Raw genomic sequence first — 20,958 nt, forward strand, 5'->3', positions numbered from 1 at the left:
CCCCTTTTTTTTTTTTTATATATTTTTTTTTATTTAAATTTTTTTTTTTATTTTTTTTTTTTTTTTTTTTTGATAGTCAAGTTACAGGCTTAACCTAAAAGCGATCGGAGGGTTTCTTTTCCTCAGTGTCAATGTGGAAAACATCTTTTTGGATTGCAGCTATTCACCCATGGATTGATATTCGTCAAATCTATTTTATAGCACATTCAACTAAAAAGCAGTTCAAAGTACTTTACATCATAATCATACAAGCATTCTCCAATCACCAGTTGTGACACAAGCAATGAACATTACCTTTGGTTGGAGCACCTTGAGCAGCAGTCACAGCCACAGGTCCTCTTGGTTACGTTTCTAAACATCTGGAATATCTATTTAGAGGTAGCTTCTTTCATTCTCTAACAGATCCCTCACAGGTCAGTGAGTAAAGAATTTGGTAACACTTCATTTGAAGGGACGTGCATAAGACTGACGTTACACCTGTAATGAACATGAAGGTTTGCAATGTTTACAGCTGTTGTCATGAAGTGTCATTCTGTAAATAATGTCACTCTCAGTGCAAAGTAGACTCTTTTACTTGACTTTTAATGTAAGTTTTAATGCAACTTTGAATAAAAATGCAATTATTTACTAAGACATGCTAAATAATGCACTTTTAATTACACTTGATGTCATTGTACCTACAGACACTTCATGACAACAGTCATGAACATTCATGAAGACTCCTTCATATCCATGACAGTGTAATGTCAGCCTTCAAATACAGTGTCACCAAGATTTTTTTAAAATATCTTTTTAAAGATCTTCAATTGAATTTGATGCCCAAGTTCTGCATTGTGTGGCCAGGTAAGGAGTAGTACATGTTTTGTTTCCCCAGACATGCTGCTTGGATTTCAGGTCAAAAAGTTCCACTTTGGTTTCATCAGATAAGACAAGTTTGTTTCTGATGGTCTGATAATCTCTAAGGCGTACATTTACAAAATGAAAGTGGGCTGCCCAGTCCTTTTTCATGATGAGTGACAACTTATGGCCTTATTGGTAAAGTACTTTAAGAGTGGTTGACGTTCTTGACGATGCCTCCATCTTCACTAGGAGATAGAGATATGTCCTTGATAAATATATTATCTTTATCTCAGATAATACTTTTGACTTCACTGCTTGGTCTCTGCTTTGATTTGCGCTTTCAACTGCGAGACTTGTTATAGGCTACTAGAATGTTCGATTTCTGGTCATGTACGATCAACTTCATTTACCCCTTGTGGACTCCTGTGGCATTGCAGAAGCATCTCAACGAAGCATTCAGATAGTGAAAGGAGGAGGAAATAAAACTATCTAGAAAACATGTTTATTATGTGTGATAACATGTAAAAAAAAATGATACAAACATGCATCCAATCACAGTATTATGTGTATTAACAGTTCATGATATAATAGGTTAATTCCCATTTTCAGTGATTTCAAAAAAAAATTGAGTTTTGCTCTACTGAAAATCCAACTTGTGTTAATCCTTAAATAAGAGGTTTTTCTGACACAACACATGACAAATATTTGACATAAAGACACCAGACTTTGTCCTCTGTCCATTCATCACCTCTGTGTCAACCAGTTCCCGACTCGTAGTTTCAGTCCTCTTCCTTTCCCTCCCCCATCTTCTCTATGAGGGATCTGAGTTGGGTGGCATTTGTATTCCCAGGCTCTGCAGCAGGTTAGAAGCAGGTCCAGCCAGTCCAGCCTGGCTGCTCAGAGACTCCAGTAGATTCGCCACCAAGTTGACATCGATGTCTAAAGGCTGGATCTCCTCCTCAGCCTCCTCCGTCAAAAGCCCGTCTCCCGTCGGAGAACGAGACGAGTCATTGTTCACGCAGGCCTTGTAGTTCTGTAAAAGTCACACATTCGCAATGGCCTCGGTGCATTTTAAACCTGCTACTTTTTGTATAAAAACATAAAAACATAGTATTTACCGTTTGACTGAAGCTTTTCCCAACATTAGTGCTCTGCAGCTCCTGATCCATTTGGTCCATGTAACTTTTGAGGCTGTCCAGAGTTTCGGCTGCGCTCATCTCTGCAGGACCAGATGAGCCTTCCTCTGTCTCATTCGCCACCTCTTCCTCCTCATCATCATCATCGTAATCATCATCCAGATCATCTGAATCCAGCTCTTCTTCTTTGCCTCCTGTGATGGAAAATTACTACAAGTTAACATCTGCTGATCGAGTTATATTAAATGCTTGTGAACTCTCACCAAAATAACTATTTGGGTTACATATACAAGGTTTCTAAGTTGTTTTCTGCAGCTGCATCAGAAGCAGACTGTCTTGCCCCTTGTTTTGAATTCCTTATCCTTGGTATGAAACTCGTGTGTTGTCTCTGCCTGGCAGAGCTTTTCACCCCAGCCCTGCATTGTTACTGATTGTCCTACAAGCTCCCTGCATTGTGCACAATATATGAATATGTGATTTCACCTGACAGTGCTTGGTAAAATAGTTTGGTTTTTTTTCCACAACCCTCCTAAAATATTTAAAATGATGAAATAAAACGACGGAACGGAAGAAGAATCAATCATTGCTCTTACGTACCTAAGAGTTTATCTAGTGCGTTGGCCATCGAGCCTGGGTCAAAACTGAAAGGCTGAGTCTGAAGGCTCCTGGAAAACATTTAAACAAAACAGGAACTATCAAACCAGAGTTAGAAAAATATATTTAAAAAAAAAAAAAGAATGACTGCATGTAACTTATCTCACCAGGGTGCTTCAGCCCCCTCATGAGACGACATGGCATTGAGGAAGTCCTTCATCCCTTGACTGACAGCTACAAGACTGTAACCTGCTTCTTCCTCTTTGGTGTCCTCCTCTTCCTCCTTCCCTGAAGCCTCCTCGACAGGCCGCTTCTGCTTGGCAGAGCTGAAGCCTTCACTGCCGACATCAGCGACCCTGCTGCTTCTCTCCTGCAGCAACTGCTCTAAATCCTGAGATGTGATTTCCAACCAGCTGTCGCCTGTAGATTAGCGAAAAGGAAAAAATAAAAATAAACAAAGGTATCATAGGAAATTGCAAATGAGTAGAGGAAGGATGATATAGGCAATGTGCACACATTTGTTTTGAGCTCTTTTATTGAGATGCAGTAGAAATTGCCAAAGTGAGAAAATGTGAGAAATGAAGTGTCGCCCTGCCCCCACGTGTTGCTGCTCAGTGGCTGTCAGTTGCGTGAAAGAGTGGTAGTTTTTTTTTTTTCTGAAATCTTCTAAATGTGTGACACATTTTTCTTTCCTATCAAGTCTTCAATCTGATTATTTCATAGATACTTTAATAGCAAGAAAAGGATCTACTCCGTTTCTGTGAAGCTGTTCACTCACTGTCCTCCGGGGGGAGCTGTGACTCCAGTTTCTTGAACTCCTCCAGGTTGAGCGGACTGTTGTGAAGCAGCTGAAGAATCTCCTCGCCTGCAGAAATGGAGCTGAAACAAAATTCACAGCAGGAATATTGAGGGGAAAAAAGACAAGTGCGTTTTTTTTTCTTTCTTCAGTTTAATAAACATTACATTTGTCAGTCCCAACTTAAACCACAAATACAAAATTTAATTTGAAGAACGGAATCCAGCGATCTTCATGGAAATCATGAACCCTGCTGTTTACATTCATCACCTGCCAGGCTGATCTCTACACTTGAAAGCAGATGATTGAATCCTCACCTCGACTTTGAGGCAACCGACTGTTTGAAGAAGATTTCTGCAGATCTTAAGAGTTCTTTGTGAAACGCCGAACCTTCCAGCTGGCCCTGCATTTGATAACATGGACGTTAAAAACGAGCTTCCTGGGAGAAATGCTACATCTGCTGTTTATAGAAGTGTGGACAAAAAGAAGAAAAGAGTGCGACTCACTCGGAAGTAGCCGTTCTTTTTTAGACTTTCCAAGAAGTTCTTCCACTGAGGGTTGCAGCTCACAGGAGTGTCGGCCTCCGAGGACGGCAGCCTGCTCTTAGAGCACAGGATCTCAAAGCCGTGAGCCTGAGAATAAGGTGAAAACAGATTCACATTTCCACCTTTACCTTCGCCTTCTTCCTCGTGACAAAAGAAAACCCCAAACCACGCCTCACCAGTTTCGTCCCGAGTTCATGAGCCTTGTACCGTGGATGAGAGCGAGGCGGCAGGTCGAAGTCGCTCCTCCGATCTGGGGTGAACTGCTGCTGCTGCAGCTGGGCGTACAAGCAGCGGGTGAATGTCACCTGGAAATTCACGCAGGAGAAGGACACCGTGTCATGAAAGCTGAAAGGCCAGCACAAACAAATCCTGCATATTTTGCATGCGTCTACCGAGGCGAGGACTCTCGTATCAGGAGGAAACGTCTTGAAGCTGCGACAGGCCTGCAGGTCCACTGGATCCCGCAGGTAGAAGGCCGAGACCGCGGGGGCGACTAAGTCTGGACGCTGTGCCAGAACAGAGGCAACGCCGGCAGGGATGAAACAGTGGGCCCGGTGGAGATTAGCTTTAATCTTCTCTGGGTATCTACATAAATGTCCAAAAATGTACGTCATAAATTTATATATTTTTTTTTACATTCTGATCATTTCCAGAGAAGTCCTGAGGATGTTGTTCCATTTGCATTTCACATGTAATTACTGTAGAAAAAAATCAAAGAAAACTGGGATTGTGTGAAAGCTCACCCTTGTAGCCTTTTTTTTAGAGCTGAACGGATTTTGGGGCTAGCTAGACAAACTTCTGGGTGAGCCGAAAGGAGCACTAGAGCTTGTGCCAAACTGGGGACCACATCAAGAGAAAAGCCAATTGAACTGGACTTGGATGGGCAGGGAAGGATGTGCAACTCTCCCCTGTAGATGAAGACCTGCGAAAGAAAGAAGAAAAAAAAAACAAACAGCTGCTTTATTTCACTCTCCACTAAAGAAATCACACACATCCTTTCAGTCAGTCACTGTTTTATTCCTCTTAAACATGTACGTTAAGATGTGTTTTTGGCTAATCGCTGACTGACAGGCTATGTTTTTCTTTATTATAAATATTAATAGGCTGTTTGCTCCAAACTAACAGGGATTTTTATGTTAGAAATCAAACTATTGCGTAAGATGGTCAAATTAAAAATGAGGAATGTGAACATCTGGAAGACTCACTCTGTTTTCACTTGTGTCTGGGTTCAGCCACTTGGGAAGATGATCCGCTGCTTCAATAAGAAGAAAATCCCCATCGTTGTCCTCAACTCTGCCCACATAAACAGTACTTTCAGCTTATACGAAGGAAGTAAATATGAGTTATTATGTAAATCCAGCAACATCTTGTCTAACCTGGCTGCAAGTTCTGGGAACAACTCTGTGAGATGCAGCAGGAGGTAAACAATAAACCACTCATCCTCAATGTTGTCTCCATACCGAGTGCTGCCTCCAATGTGAGCGGGAACATCTCCTGTCAGCGAACAGGAAAGTTACATTGTTCAGATCCGCCGCCATGCTTTATTACAGTGAGCATCGGTAGCTTTACCGCGGTACTTAATGCATGAGATAATGTTAATGAAATGAAAGATTTTTTAAAGGCGTCTTCTCCAGGGATGTCATTAAACGTGTCTACATCTGTATATTTAAAATAAACTCATCTGAGTTGTAAAGAAAAACCAGAAAATATAACCTTTCTCGGGATGGTATTTGAGGTTGAATGGTTGATCCTGCCAGATGTACTGGACCAGAAGCTGGGCAACCTTAGCCAACATTTCCTCCGTCAGGTGTTTGAGCCGTTCTTCGGTCTGCTGGGAAGACATGCCGTTTGTCTGGACCAGAAAGAGTTTGTACTGAACCATATCTTCCGGAATCGACCTCATCTGCAGAACATCCATTGTGATTTTCTTTAGAGAAACGACTGATAAAACAACAGTAAACCAGATTCCAGAAGTCGTTGATGTGCCGTCAGTGTCTGCAAACAGTTAAACCCAAAAGAAGAAACTGTTGATTAGCGTCACCCTGTCTAGTTGTCTTCAAAATGTGACATTTTATGTCAGTCCATTGCAAAAACGTGTTTATATTTGGAGAAAACACACTCTAGTTTGGGTTACGTCGTAATCACGCCATCTGTCAGTGTTTAGGTCCTTCCCTAATTTCTAACCGGCTTCACCCTAAGACATTTGTCAGAGAGTTCCGGTTTGGTAAATGTATTAGTTACAAAGTGTCTACTGAAAAAATTATACATTTTACAAATTTAATAAATAGCTTTTTAAAAAGTATATTTTGAGATTCGTTATGGATAAAAGCAAATTAATAAAAAAGTGAAGTTGTAGACTGGTCAGAATCGGAAACATTTTACAAACGTAGTCACGTCACTACGATGAAATATGGGAAATGTAGGAAAATAACACCAAAGAGATTTTTGAAAAGCTTTATTTGTATTTGTGCTTTACAATACCATTTTAAATAAAATTGAACCTTAAGAATAAAACCGAAATCCACAATAATTAACAACAACAACAAGATCAATTTGTGGAAAATAAATATCTGATCAAATAAGGCTGAAGAGTAATAAAATATAAGTACACAGAGTAAACATACTATTAATCGACGAGGACATAATGCGACTTAATTACAAAGTAAAAAAAAAATAAATAAATTAATCTTCAATGTCTGGATACAAATGATCTGTGCATTGAACGTATATGGGGAAAAAGCAATATACAATGCAATACAACAAAGCGGTACATGTTTTTCTACTTTTCACAGTGTTATACAAAGTTTTTACTAAACATACGTTATAATATTGTTGCTGTTTTTTTAAAGAAATGTATGCAGTTTTTCTCTTTTTGTCAATTTTTTCTCCATGAGTCTATATTTTATTTTTTCCCAAAACAGGTCTAGCAAAATAATTTTATTATGCACGTGACAGAATTATTTTCCCAGAGCAGAAATACATCTCCCAGGTAACCGTGCGGCTGTGAAGCCGCGTCTCCATGACAGCCGTGCTATTGTTGTCGTCGTTGGTGCTAGTTAGCATCGCAAATTCTCAAATAATTTAGACTCTAAGAAAGACAGACAGGTAAATATTTGACCACATTCGACAGCTATTTGGTGTAGCCAGACTAAACCGACGATGAGTCAAATTATACAAGTGCTGCGGCACCACCTTTCTCTTATAGTGCGTTTGTGTCACCGTTCATGCAACGCTAGTTAGCTCATTTTCAAGTGTAGCCTCCCCCTCCAGCGTTAGCCGCAGCCCCGTCCAATATTCCAGATCCAGGCTTTTACCTGGTGGGTACCTACAGGGCGACTGGAGGAGATGTTGGAGCTCCCTCTATGCTGTTTGCAGAGAGTCGAGCGAGAGGAGGCGGGGATGAGAGACGTGGTCTCGAGCCCTTGAACCGGAGAGAAAAGAGGATGATTTCACGGTACAACAGGAGACCAGTATCGCATAAACTTGAGATGTGAGTACCAAGCAGTTTTTCCCCCCACTGTGCTCTGTAAACTAGTTGTAGGTCTTTATATAAATTGCTCCACTTTAATCATTATCTATTTGTTATCAGTATAATTATTATCATGTAGCTATTTGCTTAGACACCAGTGTCAATTTTAGCGGTAGACGAGAAGATTATGTTTTGATTGCCTGGTGTAGGCACAGGCCAGTATGAGATTCTAATGGTATGATAACCTTGAGTGAAGTGTCTCCGTTTCAAGGTATCTACATGTTAAAAGAAAGTATTTAACATGATCCAAGTGGTTTCTTTAAAACAGAGAAGCGACAGTTGTTCCTACTACTGTAAAGATAATCCAGTATATGGATTATCAGTAAAAATAATGAGATAAAAAGTAATGCTTTTACACAACCATAGCAAGCTGATATTAGCTGCTAAATGCAAATAGCTGAGGCTCCATTAATTTTTATTTATCACACTGGAAATATATCCAAATAGTCACACTTCTCTCATTTTTTTAGTCTCCAGCATTGCATCGCAGGAGGAGGCGATGCAATGCTGTTCTCTCTGCTCCATAGTTCATAGTTTAGGTAACTTTGGTTAGTCTGGCACTTTTTTTATGCATCTTATTATAAAGGACTGTAAACCACAGTGAAGTTATGAAGAAATATTTTTTGTTAACCTTTTAAAACTTTTGTCTACTTCAATAATGGTAATCAGTTTATGCTCCATATTCTTGGTACAAGTAGTTTGTGGTACTATCTAAAGCCTAAGCTAATTTTACTTAGCTTAGGCTAAGTAAAATTATGCAATCTTTTTTGAGCTTTTTCTTTCATAGTGGAGGTGTTTAATGTCATTTACAAGTTTTATTAGTTCCCAAGGAGATAGTATTGTTTCAGTCCACCTTCTCCCACCTTTTTTTCATGATTTTCTGTTGTTTCAGTAGAAGAGAAACACAGCATCTCTCTTATGTCATCACGGAGACAAGCTGTCAGGCGTTCATCCTCAAACGCCATGTTGCCGATCATTTCTCAATGTCCCTTCTGTGCAGTCGTGGTTTGTCTCGAAGCAGCCTCGATCACCACCCTCTCCCTGAAGAAGCAGACGATATCGAAACCTCTCCGCATTACCTCCACGACCTGCAGGAAGCCGTCTCTGCACACAACAGGTGACCAAGTGCCTGCAGGCTTGAGTTCGCCTCCCCCCACCCCTTTAACGTTCAAACCTTTGCACGTCCAGAGCAAGAGCAAGACGTAGAACAAGCGTTTGCACTGAGTGCGCAAACACAGACACTCTGGATATTTTGTAACTGTACACCGTCTTGAGCAGACAGCCGATTCTCCGAGTTCTCGCCATGTGACACCCAGAAGCAGCGGATTAATTAATATCACATTGCCTCCTTCAGATGTGCAGTCAAAAGGATGAATAATTAGGCAGGCTGTTAGAATATTCTATTAAGTTGACATTTGCTCCTTATTTCCACTTTGATTCTATCACCAGTCACTTCTAATTATATTTCTGTAGCCCCATTAAAGAGATTTATTTGGCATTTAAATGTATATTATTAGACCGGTTTTGTTTATTCACATGAAATATAGAAAAATAAATAGATTTGGCCTAAAAAGTCTTTGAGCATTATCATAGATTTTGTACCCTCTGCACATTTCTTACAGGAGATTCAGTGCCTTGGAAAGTATTTATACTTCTTGAGTGTTGGTGTTAGACTGTTTCACATTTCATCCTCAAACTTCAATGCATTTCACTAGGATTGTGTTAGATAACCTTACAGAGAGGAGAAGTTGAAGGTTAATGGCACTTTTTACAACTAAACATAGAAGTCTTATGGGCATGGCTTTACCAGCTTTGCACATTTAGAGACTCAAAAAGTCAAAGTAGTTCGACCTCCATCAGATTAGTTAGAGGGCATCCGTAAAAAAAAAAAAAAGCAATTTTCGTAGCTTCTCGGTTGGATTTAAGTCTTGACTTTGGCTGATTAAAAGTAAAAGATTACTGTGTTTTCCATGCAGCTCGCAGACATCTGCTGCCTCGGACCACTCCGACTGCCCAACCGTCATCTCAGTATCACCCAGCCAGTCCTGGTCCGGCATTCACAGCTCCACAGGAACCGGCATCTCCACAGAAAGGAGCTCCGTTTTCTCTTGGGGCTATGATGTAAGTCTGCTCTTCTTCAGAAAGAAATCTTGGCATGAAATGAAACCCCCTTCTCCACCCCCCCGCCTCCCTCCAACCCTGTGAGTTGTAAAAGACGTTCCTTTTTTTTGTGCTGAATGCCTTCTCTACAGTTTGTTCTGCTTCTACACAAGCATGCTGCCACATTTTAATTAAGTCTAACCAGCATTTATCACCTTTTGGAAAATGTGTGGGAAACAGAAACAGTATCCGTGTAATATACCAGATGGCTAATTTGCATGCTGGTTGTTTTTATGCAAGACCTCGTTCTTGTTGCTTCGCTTCCCTGTTCTTTCTACATTAAAACTATTTTCAACTCCTAATGCTTTTAAGAAAAATAATAACTCGCAGCTCTACTCTTTTTCTTCCTGTGTCCCTCTATTTTTTTTTTGTATTTTAAATGATTGCTCCACCTGCGACAGTCCATAGGAGCTTATTTTCTTAATAAACTCTGCAGAATCTTTGCAGATGGGACCAGAATGCAAAGCAGCAGCTTTCAACAGTAGATTTGGCATACCAGAACAGAGGGATAGATATCTTCCCCGACTGTGTTTTTGTTTGTGCGTCCCACAGGAGTTTGACAAGGCGGCGTCGCGGCAGGTGCAGCAGATGTTTGATGAGATCGACAAGGAGCTGTACGAAGGGAGAGGCTGTGGCGGGGGGATACTCCAGGGGCTGCAGGACGAATGCCAGCAGTGGACCACACGCTTTCCACATCTTCGGTAACTTATCTGTTGTTTGTCCTTCAGCTCGTAGCTTTTGTTTTGTTTTTCAAAGTTTACTTTTTCATTTTCTCTGTGTGTGTGTGTGTTTGTGTGTCCCTCAGGATCGTGGGGACTCAGCTTTTGTGTCCCACCGACGAGGGCTTCCAGTGGTACGCCACTCCAGGGACAGTCAGTCTTGCCAGCAGCCCGTCAACAGACAGAAAAACTACTGTGAAGAGCCAAGGCAAAGAGAAAGGGGCTGCAGAGTAAGTTTTAAAAACACAGACCCACTGGTTTGCTGACGGATTGAAGAATTTCAGGCACTTTATCATCTCAGAGGTAGTTTTCTTTTGCTGGTGGTCACATCGGATTCTTTTTAGCCAATCGAAAATGTTATGTCTTCTTCATCAGCTCATTCAATCTTTATTCACTGTATTCAGTAGTTTCTCTGCAAATTTGTTATTTTAAAGCTGTTATAAATAAGTCCTGACTGACTCTAGCTCTGTGACCTACATATTCTGCCTTTTTAATTAAGTATTTGGGCCAATGTCAAGTTGGATATTTAAAATATACAGATGGGACTCCAAAGTAGTGTGCACAAGGCTGTGACACTGTCTGACTAGAACGCTTACAAACTGGGTTGGTGTGATCAGATCAGGTTGCATATGCATATATGCATGACGCACCTCAAAAATCCCAAATGTTACCAAGTATTTTTGTCTAGATTTTAGTGCAAGCATGTTAGTACATTTGAAATAGGAAAAAAAGGTAACTTACAAGTAACTTTTCAGCAAGAAATATGAGCCAGTTTTAAGTCAGTAATTCAAGAGAACTAAAATAGTTGCTGTGGAAACTAGACCAAAAACACTTGGTAAGATTAAATGTGTTTGCATTGTGTTTTTTTTCTGCATCTCAAGATGTGTTTTAAGACTAATTTGCTTTCTTCAGTGTTTTTATGCCTGTACTGAGAATCCTGCAAAAATAATTTGAGCAATGTTGTCTTTTTTTGGGAAAATATAATAGGTTGAATGTTCAGGGCAGGAAAGCTGCACTGATCAAAGAGTGCGATGGCCCTCCCAACAGCGAGCCTAGCAGCTACGACCAGCCGAGAGTGATTGAAGTGGAGGGAGTGATGGAGGAATATCTGGCTTTTGATAGCCGGGACTTGTGAGTTGTCCGCATTCATAAATCACATAAATCCCAAAAAGTCCTCCTGTGTAAGTGCTATTCCCTTCACAGTACAGTAGAACGAGTATTTTCTTTCTCCAAAAGGAATGAGTGTCATGAGGAATGTCCGGAGTCTGTTCGGAGGCATCACTGCCTGCCCCCGGTCTCACCGTACTGCTGCCGCCGGCAGGCTGTTCTCGACCTGCTGTTTGATGACGTCTGGCGGGAGCTGGTCGGTTGGATGAAAGAGCTGGTTCAACGTCACTGGGAGTGCTGCACCTCCCGTAATGCTAAACGTTTCTACTTTTATAATAGAGTTGAACTTTTACACATGCAGGGTTCTTTCACAGTCTGGAAAAATACTGGAATTTGATGGTAGTCGTATCAGGATATGTATGGAAGAAGAACCTGAGCGTCTGGGAGAATATTTCTGTTTCCAGAACTATTCTTCCTTCCTTCCTTGTGTCATTCCTCTCTTTAGTTCCTTCGTTGTGTTGTCTCTCTTTCCTTCCTTCCAGTTTTTTTTAATGGTTTTTAAAAATATCTGCCATAAATTTAAGGACTCTGGGGAACGTTTTTTATTTACTATTTTCCAACGACAAAGTTGTAAAGTTGAGTGTGGAAAACTAGGGAATTTTTAAATGTAAAAATGTGTTTACATTTATGCGTTTCTGAATATTAATGTTGATATGTTATTGACAGATGATGAAACACTATCTGGGAGCCTGAGCCCTGTGCAGCCAGATGCTCTGAATCCTTTCATGCTGCTCTCCTCGCTGCCCGCCGCACTTCCAAAACCGGGTCAGAGCCGAGTGCCACCGCTCACGTCTGGACAGCAGCTCCAGGTCAGTGGTGTGAGAAGGACTAGATAATGAGAGGCGGCTTATTTCACAAATATCAGTCGGAGTTAATCAGAAAACAAGTTCGGACTTTTTCTCAGTCTACTTCAATGAAAACAATTTGACATCGACAGAACCTGGTAAAAACTCCTATTTAACCCCTGATAAAGGAGACTAAAAGCTTTGTTTTATTGAAGCAGCACATCATCACAGATATTTTTATTTATATATTTATGATCTGATTTTTTTTTTATTATTTGGAGGGGGAAAAATATCTTCTGTTAAAAGAAAGTTGTTTTTAACAAATTATCTTACAACGTCAGTAATTCCTTTAAGTTGTATGCAGCTGAAGGCACAAACACTCCATGCGGGTCCGGTGTGAAACATAGGGTGAGGGTTTGGATACTCGCCTGCTGTTAAGTTTGGTAGAGGATCTGTGATGCAGTGGTCCTGTTTCTCCTCCACAGGCCCTGGGAGCTTTATTATCCTTCATTAACTCTTTGAAACATCAGGGAAATTAAAACGTCTGCTAGAAAGCTGAAAATGAATGCTCATCGAGTCTCTAAGTAATATAGCAATCCAAAAAAATACTAAAAAAAGGTTAAATGGTTCACCGATGGCTTATCTCCAAAGCAACTCATAAAGTGTTGTCCTTTTGGAAAAGGGAGGGGTTGAACAAAGTGTTGTACCATTGTTATGTCCTAAATTGGAGTTATACTCCCTACTGAATAAAATGTAGCTAAATTACAGGTTAGATTTTTTTTTTTTTTTTTTTGAAAATATTCTGCACCAGCTTATGATCCTACCACAAAAGAGATTTATTTTAAGACTATCTGAACATCTTTACCAGGGGGTGCCAATCAGTTCGGAGAGGTCTGTGCTTGAGGCAGTAAGTAAAGCGTTTTCAGTCGGGACGTCTTGTGTTCCCCAGAGTTTTCATTCCTGCCTGTTACTCTTCACTTTCTCAGTCAGTCTGCTTCAGTCCCTTTTTTCTAAAGTATTTTTGGACGTGCTGTTTTTGTATATTTTGCCTTCTTAACTCTGTATTCCTCTACTTTCTCCACTGTTTCTTCTCTACTTTCACCATATCTGCTGTCTTTCTTCGAACGTGCCAATCCTCCCTCCCCACCCGGCCCTCTTTTCTAAAGAACACAAAGTCAAGGGGCTCAAAGCACAAGTCCAGATGGAAATCCAAAAAGCAGAAAAGGCCTTCAGCTGTATGTAACTCTCCTGCTTCAAGCCAGAGCAGTAGTGGGATGTGTGCACGCCATCTGTAGAAGCTCATTATCCTGAATATCTGTGTTTGTGCCTGTTGATTAACACCAAAGCATCCCCACTGTTCATCTCTTTAATCATCTTCAACACATTTGTGAGACGCACAACTTCTTTTTTTTTTTAATTTCGATGCTTTTCTTTTCGAATCTTTTTGAATGTTTACTGCAATTATCCGTTTGGTGTCTTCGCTGCATGATGGCTGTATTTGGAAGTAACTAACTCGGGTTCTCCAGGGATTCCTCCCTTCTTTTGCATCCCGCTTCGTCGTCTCTGTCCTTAAACCACGCTTCTCAAAATTTTTGCATGTTCCGCCTCTCTTGTTGTCTCCGCTCAGTCCTGTTTTTCCTACGCTCAGGCTGGCAGGACGCCTGCAGGGGCAGCGGCAACGCAGCACAACCTGAACGACCTCATCGTGATTCACAGCATCCCCCTGCAGCAGAGAAACCTGTCTGTGCTGGAGAGAAGCCAGTAAGAAGACATCTCACCCTTCGCGAAGGCGCTTCGTTTCTGGTTTAGAGCAGTCGATCCACCGTGGGTCTCTCTCTCTCTCTCTGTTCAAACGCAGGGATCCGGAGGAGCGCCCGTCTCACAGGCCAGTCTCGAGCGCCATCCCTTCCAGCAGACCTCGTCCTCGCAGAGCCCTGGAGCAGAGCTCTTCCTCTTTGTCCCGCCAACTGCAGTCAGCTCGCCGCCGAAACCCTCCTCCCCGAAACTTGCTGCCCCTTGTTCCGAGTTTGAGTCAGGCCGGGACAGGGGGATACCTGGACGAGGTCATCCGTGGGACACGACTGTGAGTTGAAGCATTGCAGTAACCCTACTGAACGCCCTGCACTCCCCCTAGGCCACCGTTTTTTTTTTTTTAATGTAAACAAATGTCACTCGGAGTCATGGCTGTGAGCTATCTTAGCCCGTAAATTTGAGCCGAACTTTGGATAAAACAAATTTTGATCTAATTTTCCATCCAAAGCAGTTAAAATCATAATAAGAGAATTAGAATACGTTTGATCCTTAAAGTTAAATATAGTCTCATCAACTCTAACCGTTTATAAAATGTCAGCGTCACAGAACCGCAGCTGTCATTCTTCTAGCTGGAAACAATTGAACTTTTCAACAAAAAAAATCTGAAAAGCGGTCCGCCTCTCTCCAACAGAACCACAGCCAGCGACCGATTAACATCTCCGCTGGTGGCCCTGAGCCGCAACACTCCCCTACCCCCCATCGGAACCGGAGACGGCGAGTCGTCCCACCCAGGGCTGCTGTCAAAGCTCACACAGGTACAGATGTCAGCACCGCAAATATGGCTGGTGTCATTCATCACCGACATGTCGAACGCTGTGTGGAGCTGTGCAAAAATATCCATGCCTCTTAAACCTTTTCACGTTTTGTCACTTCGTAACATTAAACATCAATGGATTAACCAGTGCTCTGTGAAATGCTTAAAGTTTAGGACATTACTACGTAGCTGCTGATTTTTTCCCCCATGATGGTTTGCGTTCCATATTTTAATCCCTGCAGCGTCAGAAAGGCCCTTCCAGCCGCGCCCACAGCGCCTTACACGATGAAGCTCAAAGCTCCGTACCGAGGGATCGTCACCACATACTAGACGTCTTCTCTCGTCCCAACACGACACACACGTACAGGGTGAGAGATTTATTTTAGTTTTGTTTTGATTCCTCAAAGACTGAAACATCGCTTCTATATTTTACTGCAGCCTTTAATGTGTTATATTTGCATGTTCCGATTGAAGGCTGTTGTGACGAACCTCTGATTTTGCCTTTCAGTCAGACACTCCGTACCGGAGTTCCTTCACCGTGCTGGACAATATCGGGCAGGGTCGGCCAGGAAGAGCCTCTGTAGGCACAGGTCAGAAACCCTGTTGTTCAAAACCAGGAAGAAGACTAAACACATGATGCACTTTAGTTGCTCATAGCCTCTTATGCTCCATTATACCGAGCGGCTCATCTCATTTTAAATGACGTATCTCATGGTTGAACTGCGGCTGCAGTCGGGGCTAGTCAGTGCTGCACAAATGTGGTCATCCCTGTTCTTCTCGCATCTACACACTTTTTTCTTCCACTCAACCTTCAGTTAATGTGCTTCTGTACAACCCTGTGTGAGCAGCTGGCTTCTTTAACAAATCACTTTTGAGATTTACTGTCCTATTAAGTGACCACTCTTCCAAAAACTACAATTTCTGCATCAAATTTTAATTGTCTTTATGTAATATGTTAATTTTTTGAGAGTCTGAATTTTAGGTTTTGGTTGGCCATAAGCCACAATCGCCAAAATGAACAAAAACACAAACGTTTCACTCTCTAAGATTTCTTTTTGAATTGTATTGCTGAAAGAAATCAGTAATTATTGGCATTTCTCAGCTAGTTGGAAACTCACTTCACACCGTAGTGTTTTTAACAGCTTAGCTTTCTGTTAGGGCTGTGTTTAACGACTTCCACGTTAATGTTTTCCTCCAGACTCTCTGGGAATCGGTGTGACCGGTGTCGGTCTCGGCATCAGCAGCTCGTCTTTCTTGGACTCATATCCTCACCACCTGCTGGGGCCGTCGCCCATCAAAGACGAAGAAGAGCCCGAGCCTCAGAGCCCTGTCGCAGGTCAGTAAAATAACTCGGCTGAACTCGGGTTAGGCCGTCTTCTGTGTGAAACATTCCATTTCCGAGCAGCAAAAACAGCTCAGGTTTACCGTCGGATGTTCCTCCGTTTTCCAGCAGCCGCTCCTGTTCCGTCTCGCTCCTACACCCGCAGCGGCATCTCATCCAGATCCAGCAGGCCTGGCTTGTAGTTTCCCCCCCGGCCTTGATCTCAACCACCTCCCTGCTATTCATCTTTACCAGCATCATCTCTGCCCTCTGTCTTGTTTCGAAGTAGTTTGTTTTTGTTGATTACATTTTTTTAAGGCCTATTTTTTATTTTTTTTTATTTCAGAAATCACCTTGTGGACCTGCCAAATGTGAAAAACGATCAGTCTTTGTACAGTATGGGGTCATATGTGTGGCGGTGAATGTTTGATGAGAATGAGTATTTATTTATGCGAATATGCCATATAAAAATCAGCATATTCATGTGTTGCTATAAATGTAAATGACTATGCAGGGAAACCTATAAACCATATCTGCTCATAGGACATGTTCCTCCCCGCTCTGATGTCAGGGAGCTTTGTACTGTATCAAAATCCAACCGTCCCTCAGAAAGACAGCGCCGTCTCAATGGCTCTCCATAATCGAGGTGCTTTTGCCGGAATTATCCTACAATGTAGGAATCTTATAACATACACATTATTTGTAAATAACAAAAGGAATTTATTCATGGTGTCTGAACAAAGTGGTGTATTTAATATAATTTACTTGCTCTTTGTTTGAGCAAAGCCAACTGGTCGTACTTTGACGAGTAACATCAGGGTTTGTGCACAAATAGTTTCTTTACTTATTTGTCACAACCCCCCCACCCCCCCTCAATGCTATTATCTGTTATGTAATAAAAAAAAATAATAATAAAGCGTATAAATGATGTAAACGCATGCATTTATTAATAGAACTTTTACAACACATTACAAGAAATAAGAGGATTTACATGTTTGTGTAGGCTGAAACAGTTTTGCAATCAGTTATCCTTAAAACACTTGTCTGAACTGGAATAACAACATAAAAAAACTTCTTTTTTTTTCCCCTAAGATTTATTTTTTGGCTCTTTTTCCTTTTTGTTGTTTCGTGCCTTTTTGCGAGTACTTTGCTTCCAGATCTGACAGCAAACTGTTGAAATTCCTCTCTCTGGACTGCTGGTTTTTCTGCAAAAACGTGGAAGAGATTAAAGTCAGGCCAGCCGAGCAGAACCCATTGCATTTTTTTTTTTTTTTGTAGGGACGCGATACCTTTAGCATCATGACAAGGCTCTCCTCGTCCTCGCCGAGCCCCATTTCTTTCTGCATTTCCTCGGCTTCTTCTCGCTCCCGGTCAGCCTGAGGGATCAGTTCCAAACCGACGCCGTTAGCGAAGTGGAAAGATGACAGGCGTTTGTCTGTGCGTGTGCATGTGTTGCGCAAGAACAGGAAACGGTTCAGTTCTCACCCTCTTTCTCCGAGCCCTCTTCTTCGCCTGACTCTCCTTCGTAAAAGCTCGGAAGGCCTCCACCTCTCCGCTCTTGATGGCAGCCTGGATGATGCGGCACAGCCTGGGCTCGTCCTCCTGAGAGCTGCAGAGAGCCGACGCCGTGATGGCATCCATGTCCCCCTCGTGCTGCACGTACAGCCGGATCACGTCCTCCCGCTCTTCGTCGGATCCCTTGTACTTTTTCTCAAATTCGAGGATGTCCTGCACTGTGATCTAGGAGAGGAACAGAAAGACAGATCACCGTAACAGGTAGCCTAATTCTGACTCCAGGGTTGTTGTTTTTTTTATGTGTTTTTTTTTTTTTCTTAATCAGGAGCAAATATTTAAAATGGAGTTACTTTCATACAGACGCACAAACAAAGAAAAACAAACACTTTTCAGCAAAGTGAAGAATGGTTTTCTGTTTGACTTAGTGTCTCACACACTCAATACAAAACAAAAATCCCACTAAATAAATAAACTTTTTTGATGCATTTCAAGGTTGGAATGACGATGCAAGAAAACAAACAAAAAAAAAAACAAAAAAAAACAAAAAACTTGAATAATGAAAATTATGCATAAAGACTCAGAAATATACATACACCTTCACTGATATTCAATGACTCTTAGCAAATTGTACATCTACAAGCATTTTATTGGCCATTAACGAGGTCAATGACCTTATTATAATGTGTGTGACCGCTCTGACAGAATTTACAGGTCTGTTGTTTCTTATTCAGCTTTTGGGCGAAGTTTAGAAGTGTTTTATAGGTTTAGGGCCAGAGCCATTTCAGAGTCTTGATACAAGCCTGCTTTATCAATTCCATTTGGTTCTAGCTGGTTAAAACTAGGTCAAATTTTAATGTTCAGAACAAAAACAGAGTCACCACATCTTGCCTTGGAATAAAGCAACACGTTTTATTATAAAGCAATAACATGAAGCTTAATCTAGTTTAACACTAACCAATTTCAATTGAACTCTATTAGTATCTGATAAGAGTAGTAGTTAAATATCTACAAAATGTGCTGATGCAATAAAAAAGTGTGTGCTTGCCCTGCAACTTGCTTACTGACATTTATCTAGACATTAGTGGGCATGTATGAATATTTTGGATAGAAAAAAAAATTAACTGACAACTACGTCTAGCCTTTCAGTGTTGTTCAAAATGTTTTTGTTATGGTTACTGCATTATTTTAAATCCATCATAACTGAAATTGATAAAAAAAGAAAAAGTAAACTAATAATCTATCAGCAGTTAATGCACACAAGGCTTGAGGTTAATAAATGCACACAAATAAACGGGCATTGCATTAAAACAGCTTTGATAGCAAAAGAAAAAACTTCTGTGCATGTGCTGCTTTTGGGACGTGACCACTGTTGTATTTCAGTACCTTGGGGAAGAGCAGTCTCCAGTATTCTTCCCAGCAGCGGTCCTGACTGAGGACGTCCGACTCTTCATCCACCAACCCCTGCTCATCATACACGGCCCTCTGCTCCTTGTCGCTCAGTACTGCATAAAGCTTTCCCAGCACCTACGGGTAAATTTTTTTACACTCAAATGTAACCGTGAATTAACAGTCCGAAACATTTCTAGTCAGCATTGAAACTCGATTCTTAAACGTGTCGGCGCCGCAGCACTGACGGAAAACATGCAATAAATATGTTTTTGAGACAGCTAATGTTGGGTTTTTTCAGACGTTATCGCAAATATAAGTTAGCTTCAGTTAGTTATGCTAGTTCCTAGCTTGCCAGTTTTGAAAGCTGACCTGAAACTTCTCTGTGGCTTGCGGGTCGTCTGGAGCCCTGTCTGGATGGACTTTCAGCGACACTTTGTAGTAGTTCTTTCGGATGTCTGCCTCACTCGCCTCTTTGTTTACACCCAGAACCTCGTACAGATTGGAGGTGTTGAACAGCTCCCGACACCGCTCGAGCAAACCCATCGTAGAAGAAAGAGTCCTGGTTTAACGGGGTAAGTTGGTACAGGGTCTAGTTGGCACAGTGTCCACACGATCTAAATCGATTATTTGACGGCAATACTTAAATAATTGCTCAAGTATTCTCCGGGTCCTAAGCTGTTAACGTCACTTTGGCGCGCTGGCCTATCCTTTACATCCGTACGTGCAGGGACGCGCTTACGTAACATTGTACGCGTTCTTTCATTGGTTGTACTCAGAGCCTGCCTTTTTTTACGTAGCATTTTTTTCCTGTTTCACCCCTCCTCGGCCCTCAATTAATACACTTTATGGAGTAATTAAACTGCAATATGAAGAAATGCATAATTAGTAAAATATGGGGGGGCGGGGGGGAATAGAATGATATTCGAAATAAATTTAACAATCTCTGAGATTCAAACAACGTAAAGAAAAAAAAAAAGAAAAAAATGTAGAGTTACCTCTCATTTCTTTATCCTGACCGAGAAATGACCAATTTCAGGTTTGCTAATAGAGTCCAGCAGATTTGAAATAACATATTTTGCTATTAAATTCCATCAGAGCTTCCAAGGTTTTTTGGAAGAGAAACTTGCCCCGCAGCATCTATGTGTGAATTACTGTCATGTTGTTACAATATGCTTAAAGACCTTTGTTTCATTTTGACACCACAAATAGAAAATATGAAAACAAAACAAAAAAATGTTTTGAAAAAAATATATTTTGCATATTGGAAGAAAGCTATTAAGAAATCCAGAAAACAATAAGTAGGTGAAAAATACAATGAACGTATAAATGATCAAACTCATTATACAAATTACTGCAGTTTATTGAGCAGTTCAATTGCTATTACCAAAGTTATGTATTGAAGTACTGAAGCAAAGAGTGGAATCTCTCAACACAATTTGCCAATTGTAATTTACCAAAAAGGCCTTTTCTGTCCTAACATCACAAACATAACCATTTAAAATTTTGCTGGGCAACAGACGGTGTAGGTGGATTTTGCATGAAACAAAGGATGAATGCTGAGTGTGGAAAAGCAGTCATGCTAAGTATGGTGGAGGATCTGTGATGATGTGGCTCTGTTTCTATTCCAAAAGCCATGAGAACATCATCATCATGGCATCATGCACACTTTGAAATACCAGTGCATTAAAAAACAAAACAAAACAAAACAAAACAAAACAAAAAAAAACATGTGGTTGACTCAAACATTAAATGAAACGTTTCTTTTTGTTTGTTTTTCATTTAGTTTTTCAACCAGATAATACTGCGTTGCTGAATCAACACTGATTTAATTTATAAGACACAAATTTAGTTTTCTTCCAGCAGTTAGTGGTCATCATTTTCCCCAAACCTACTCAG

At 41.1% G+C, this 20,958-nt stretch overlaps 3 protein-coding genes across 7 annotated transcripts; 1 reads left to right on the plus strand and 2 right to left on the minus strand.

The window, feature by feature from the left end:
• Positions 1–1,326: 1,326 nt before the first annotated feature.
• Positions 1,327–6,103, minus strand: LOC106963523 (protein ecdysoneless homolog). Its single transcript, XM_015058472.1, has 14 exons — positions 6,031–6,103; positions 5,625–5,906; positions 5,288–5,405; positions 5,117–5,204; positions 4,655–4,833; positions 4,304–4,496; positions 4,088–4,216; positions 3,873–3,998; positions 3,684–3,769; positions 3,349–3,449; positions 2,738–2,990; positions 2,574–2,641; positions 1,959–2,170; positions 1,327–1,873 (listed from the first exon to the last, which is right to left on the minus strand). The coding sequence occupies exons 2-14, from the start codon at positions 5,827–5,829 to the stop codon at positions 1,652–1,654; spliced, it is 1,980 nt and encodes a 659-aa protein (XP_014913958.1). The 5' UTR covers positions 5,830–5,906; positions 6,031–6,103; the 3' UTR covers positions 1,327–1,651.
• A 754-nt stretch (positions 6,104–6,857) lies between these two features.
• Positions 6,858–16,501, plus strand: fam149b1 (family with sequence similarity 149 member B1). 5 transcript variants are annotated; one of them, XM_015058468.1, is made up of 17 exons: positions 6,858–7,401; positions 8,441–8,557; positions 9,417–9,561; positions 10,153–10,301; positions 10,406–10,549; positions 11,307–11,450; positions 11,556–11,734; positions 12,153–12,295; positions 13,140–13,178; positions 13,438–13,506; positions 13,920–14,032; positions 14,130–14,354; positions 14,715–14,838; positions 15,080–15,205; positions 15,346–15,427; positions 16,036–16,173; positions 16,291–16,501. In XM_015058468.1, the coding sequence occupies exons 1-17, from the start codon at positions 7,274–7,276 to the stop codon at positions 16,359–16,361; spliced, it is 2,136 nt and encodes a 711-aa protein (XP_014913954.1). In that variant the 5' UTR covers positions 6,858–7,273; the 3' UTR covers positions 16,362–16,501. The 5 variants fall into 5 exon arrangements, with proteins under 5 accessions (XP_014913954.1, XP_014913953.1, XP_014913956.1 ...); XM_015058467.1 differs by having other exon boundaries at positions 6,862–7,401; positions 16,288–16,501; XM_015058470.1 differs by lacking the exon at positions 13,438–13,506 and having other exon boundaries at positions 6,863–7,401; positions 16,288–16,501.
• Positions 16,502–17,085: 584 nt separating this feature from the next.
• On the minus strand, positions 17,086–19,795 carry LOC106963524 (dnaJ homolog subfamily C member 9-like). Its single transcript, XM_015058473.1, has 5 exons — positions 19,432–19,795; positions 19,057–19,197; positions 17,644–17,898; positions 17,448–17,534; positions 17,086–17,363 (listed from the first exon to the last, which is right to left on the minus strand). The coding sequence occupies exons 1-5, from the start codon at positions 19,603–19,605 to the stop codon at positions 17,253–17,255; spliced, it is 768 nt and encodes a 255-aa protein (XP_014913959.1). The 5' UTR covers positions 19,606–19,795; the 3' UTR covers positions 17,086–17,252.
• Positions 19,796–20,958: the final 1,163 nt, after the last annotated feature.

This window comes from Poecilia latipinna, unplaced genomic scaffold (genome assembly GCF_001443285.1).
Source record: "Poecilia latipinna isolate Pla-1442-1.1 unplaced genomic scaffold, P_latipinna-1.0 Scaffold1543, whole genome shotgun sequence".
NCBI classification, from domain to species: domain Eukaryota; kingdom Metazoa; phylum Chordata; class Actinopteri; order Cyprinodontiformes; family Poeciliidae; genus Poecilia; species Poecilia latipinna.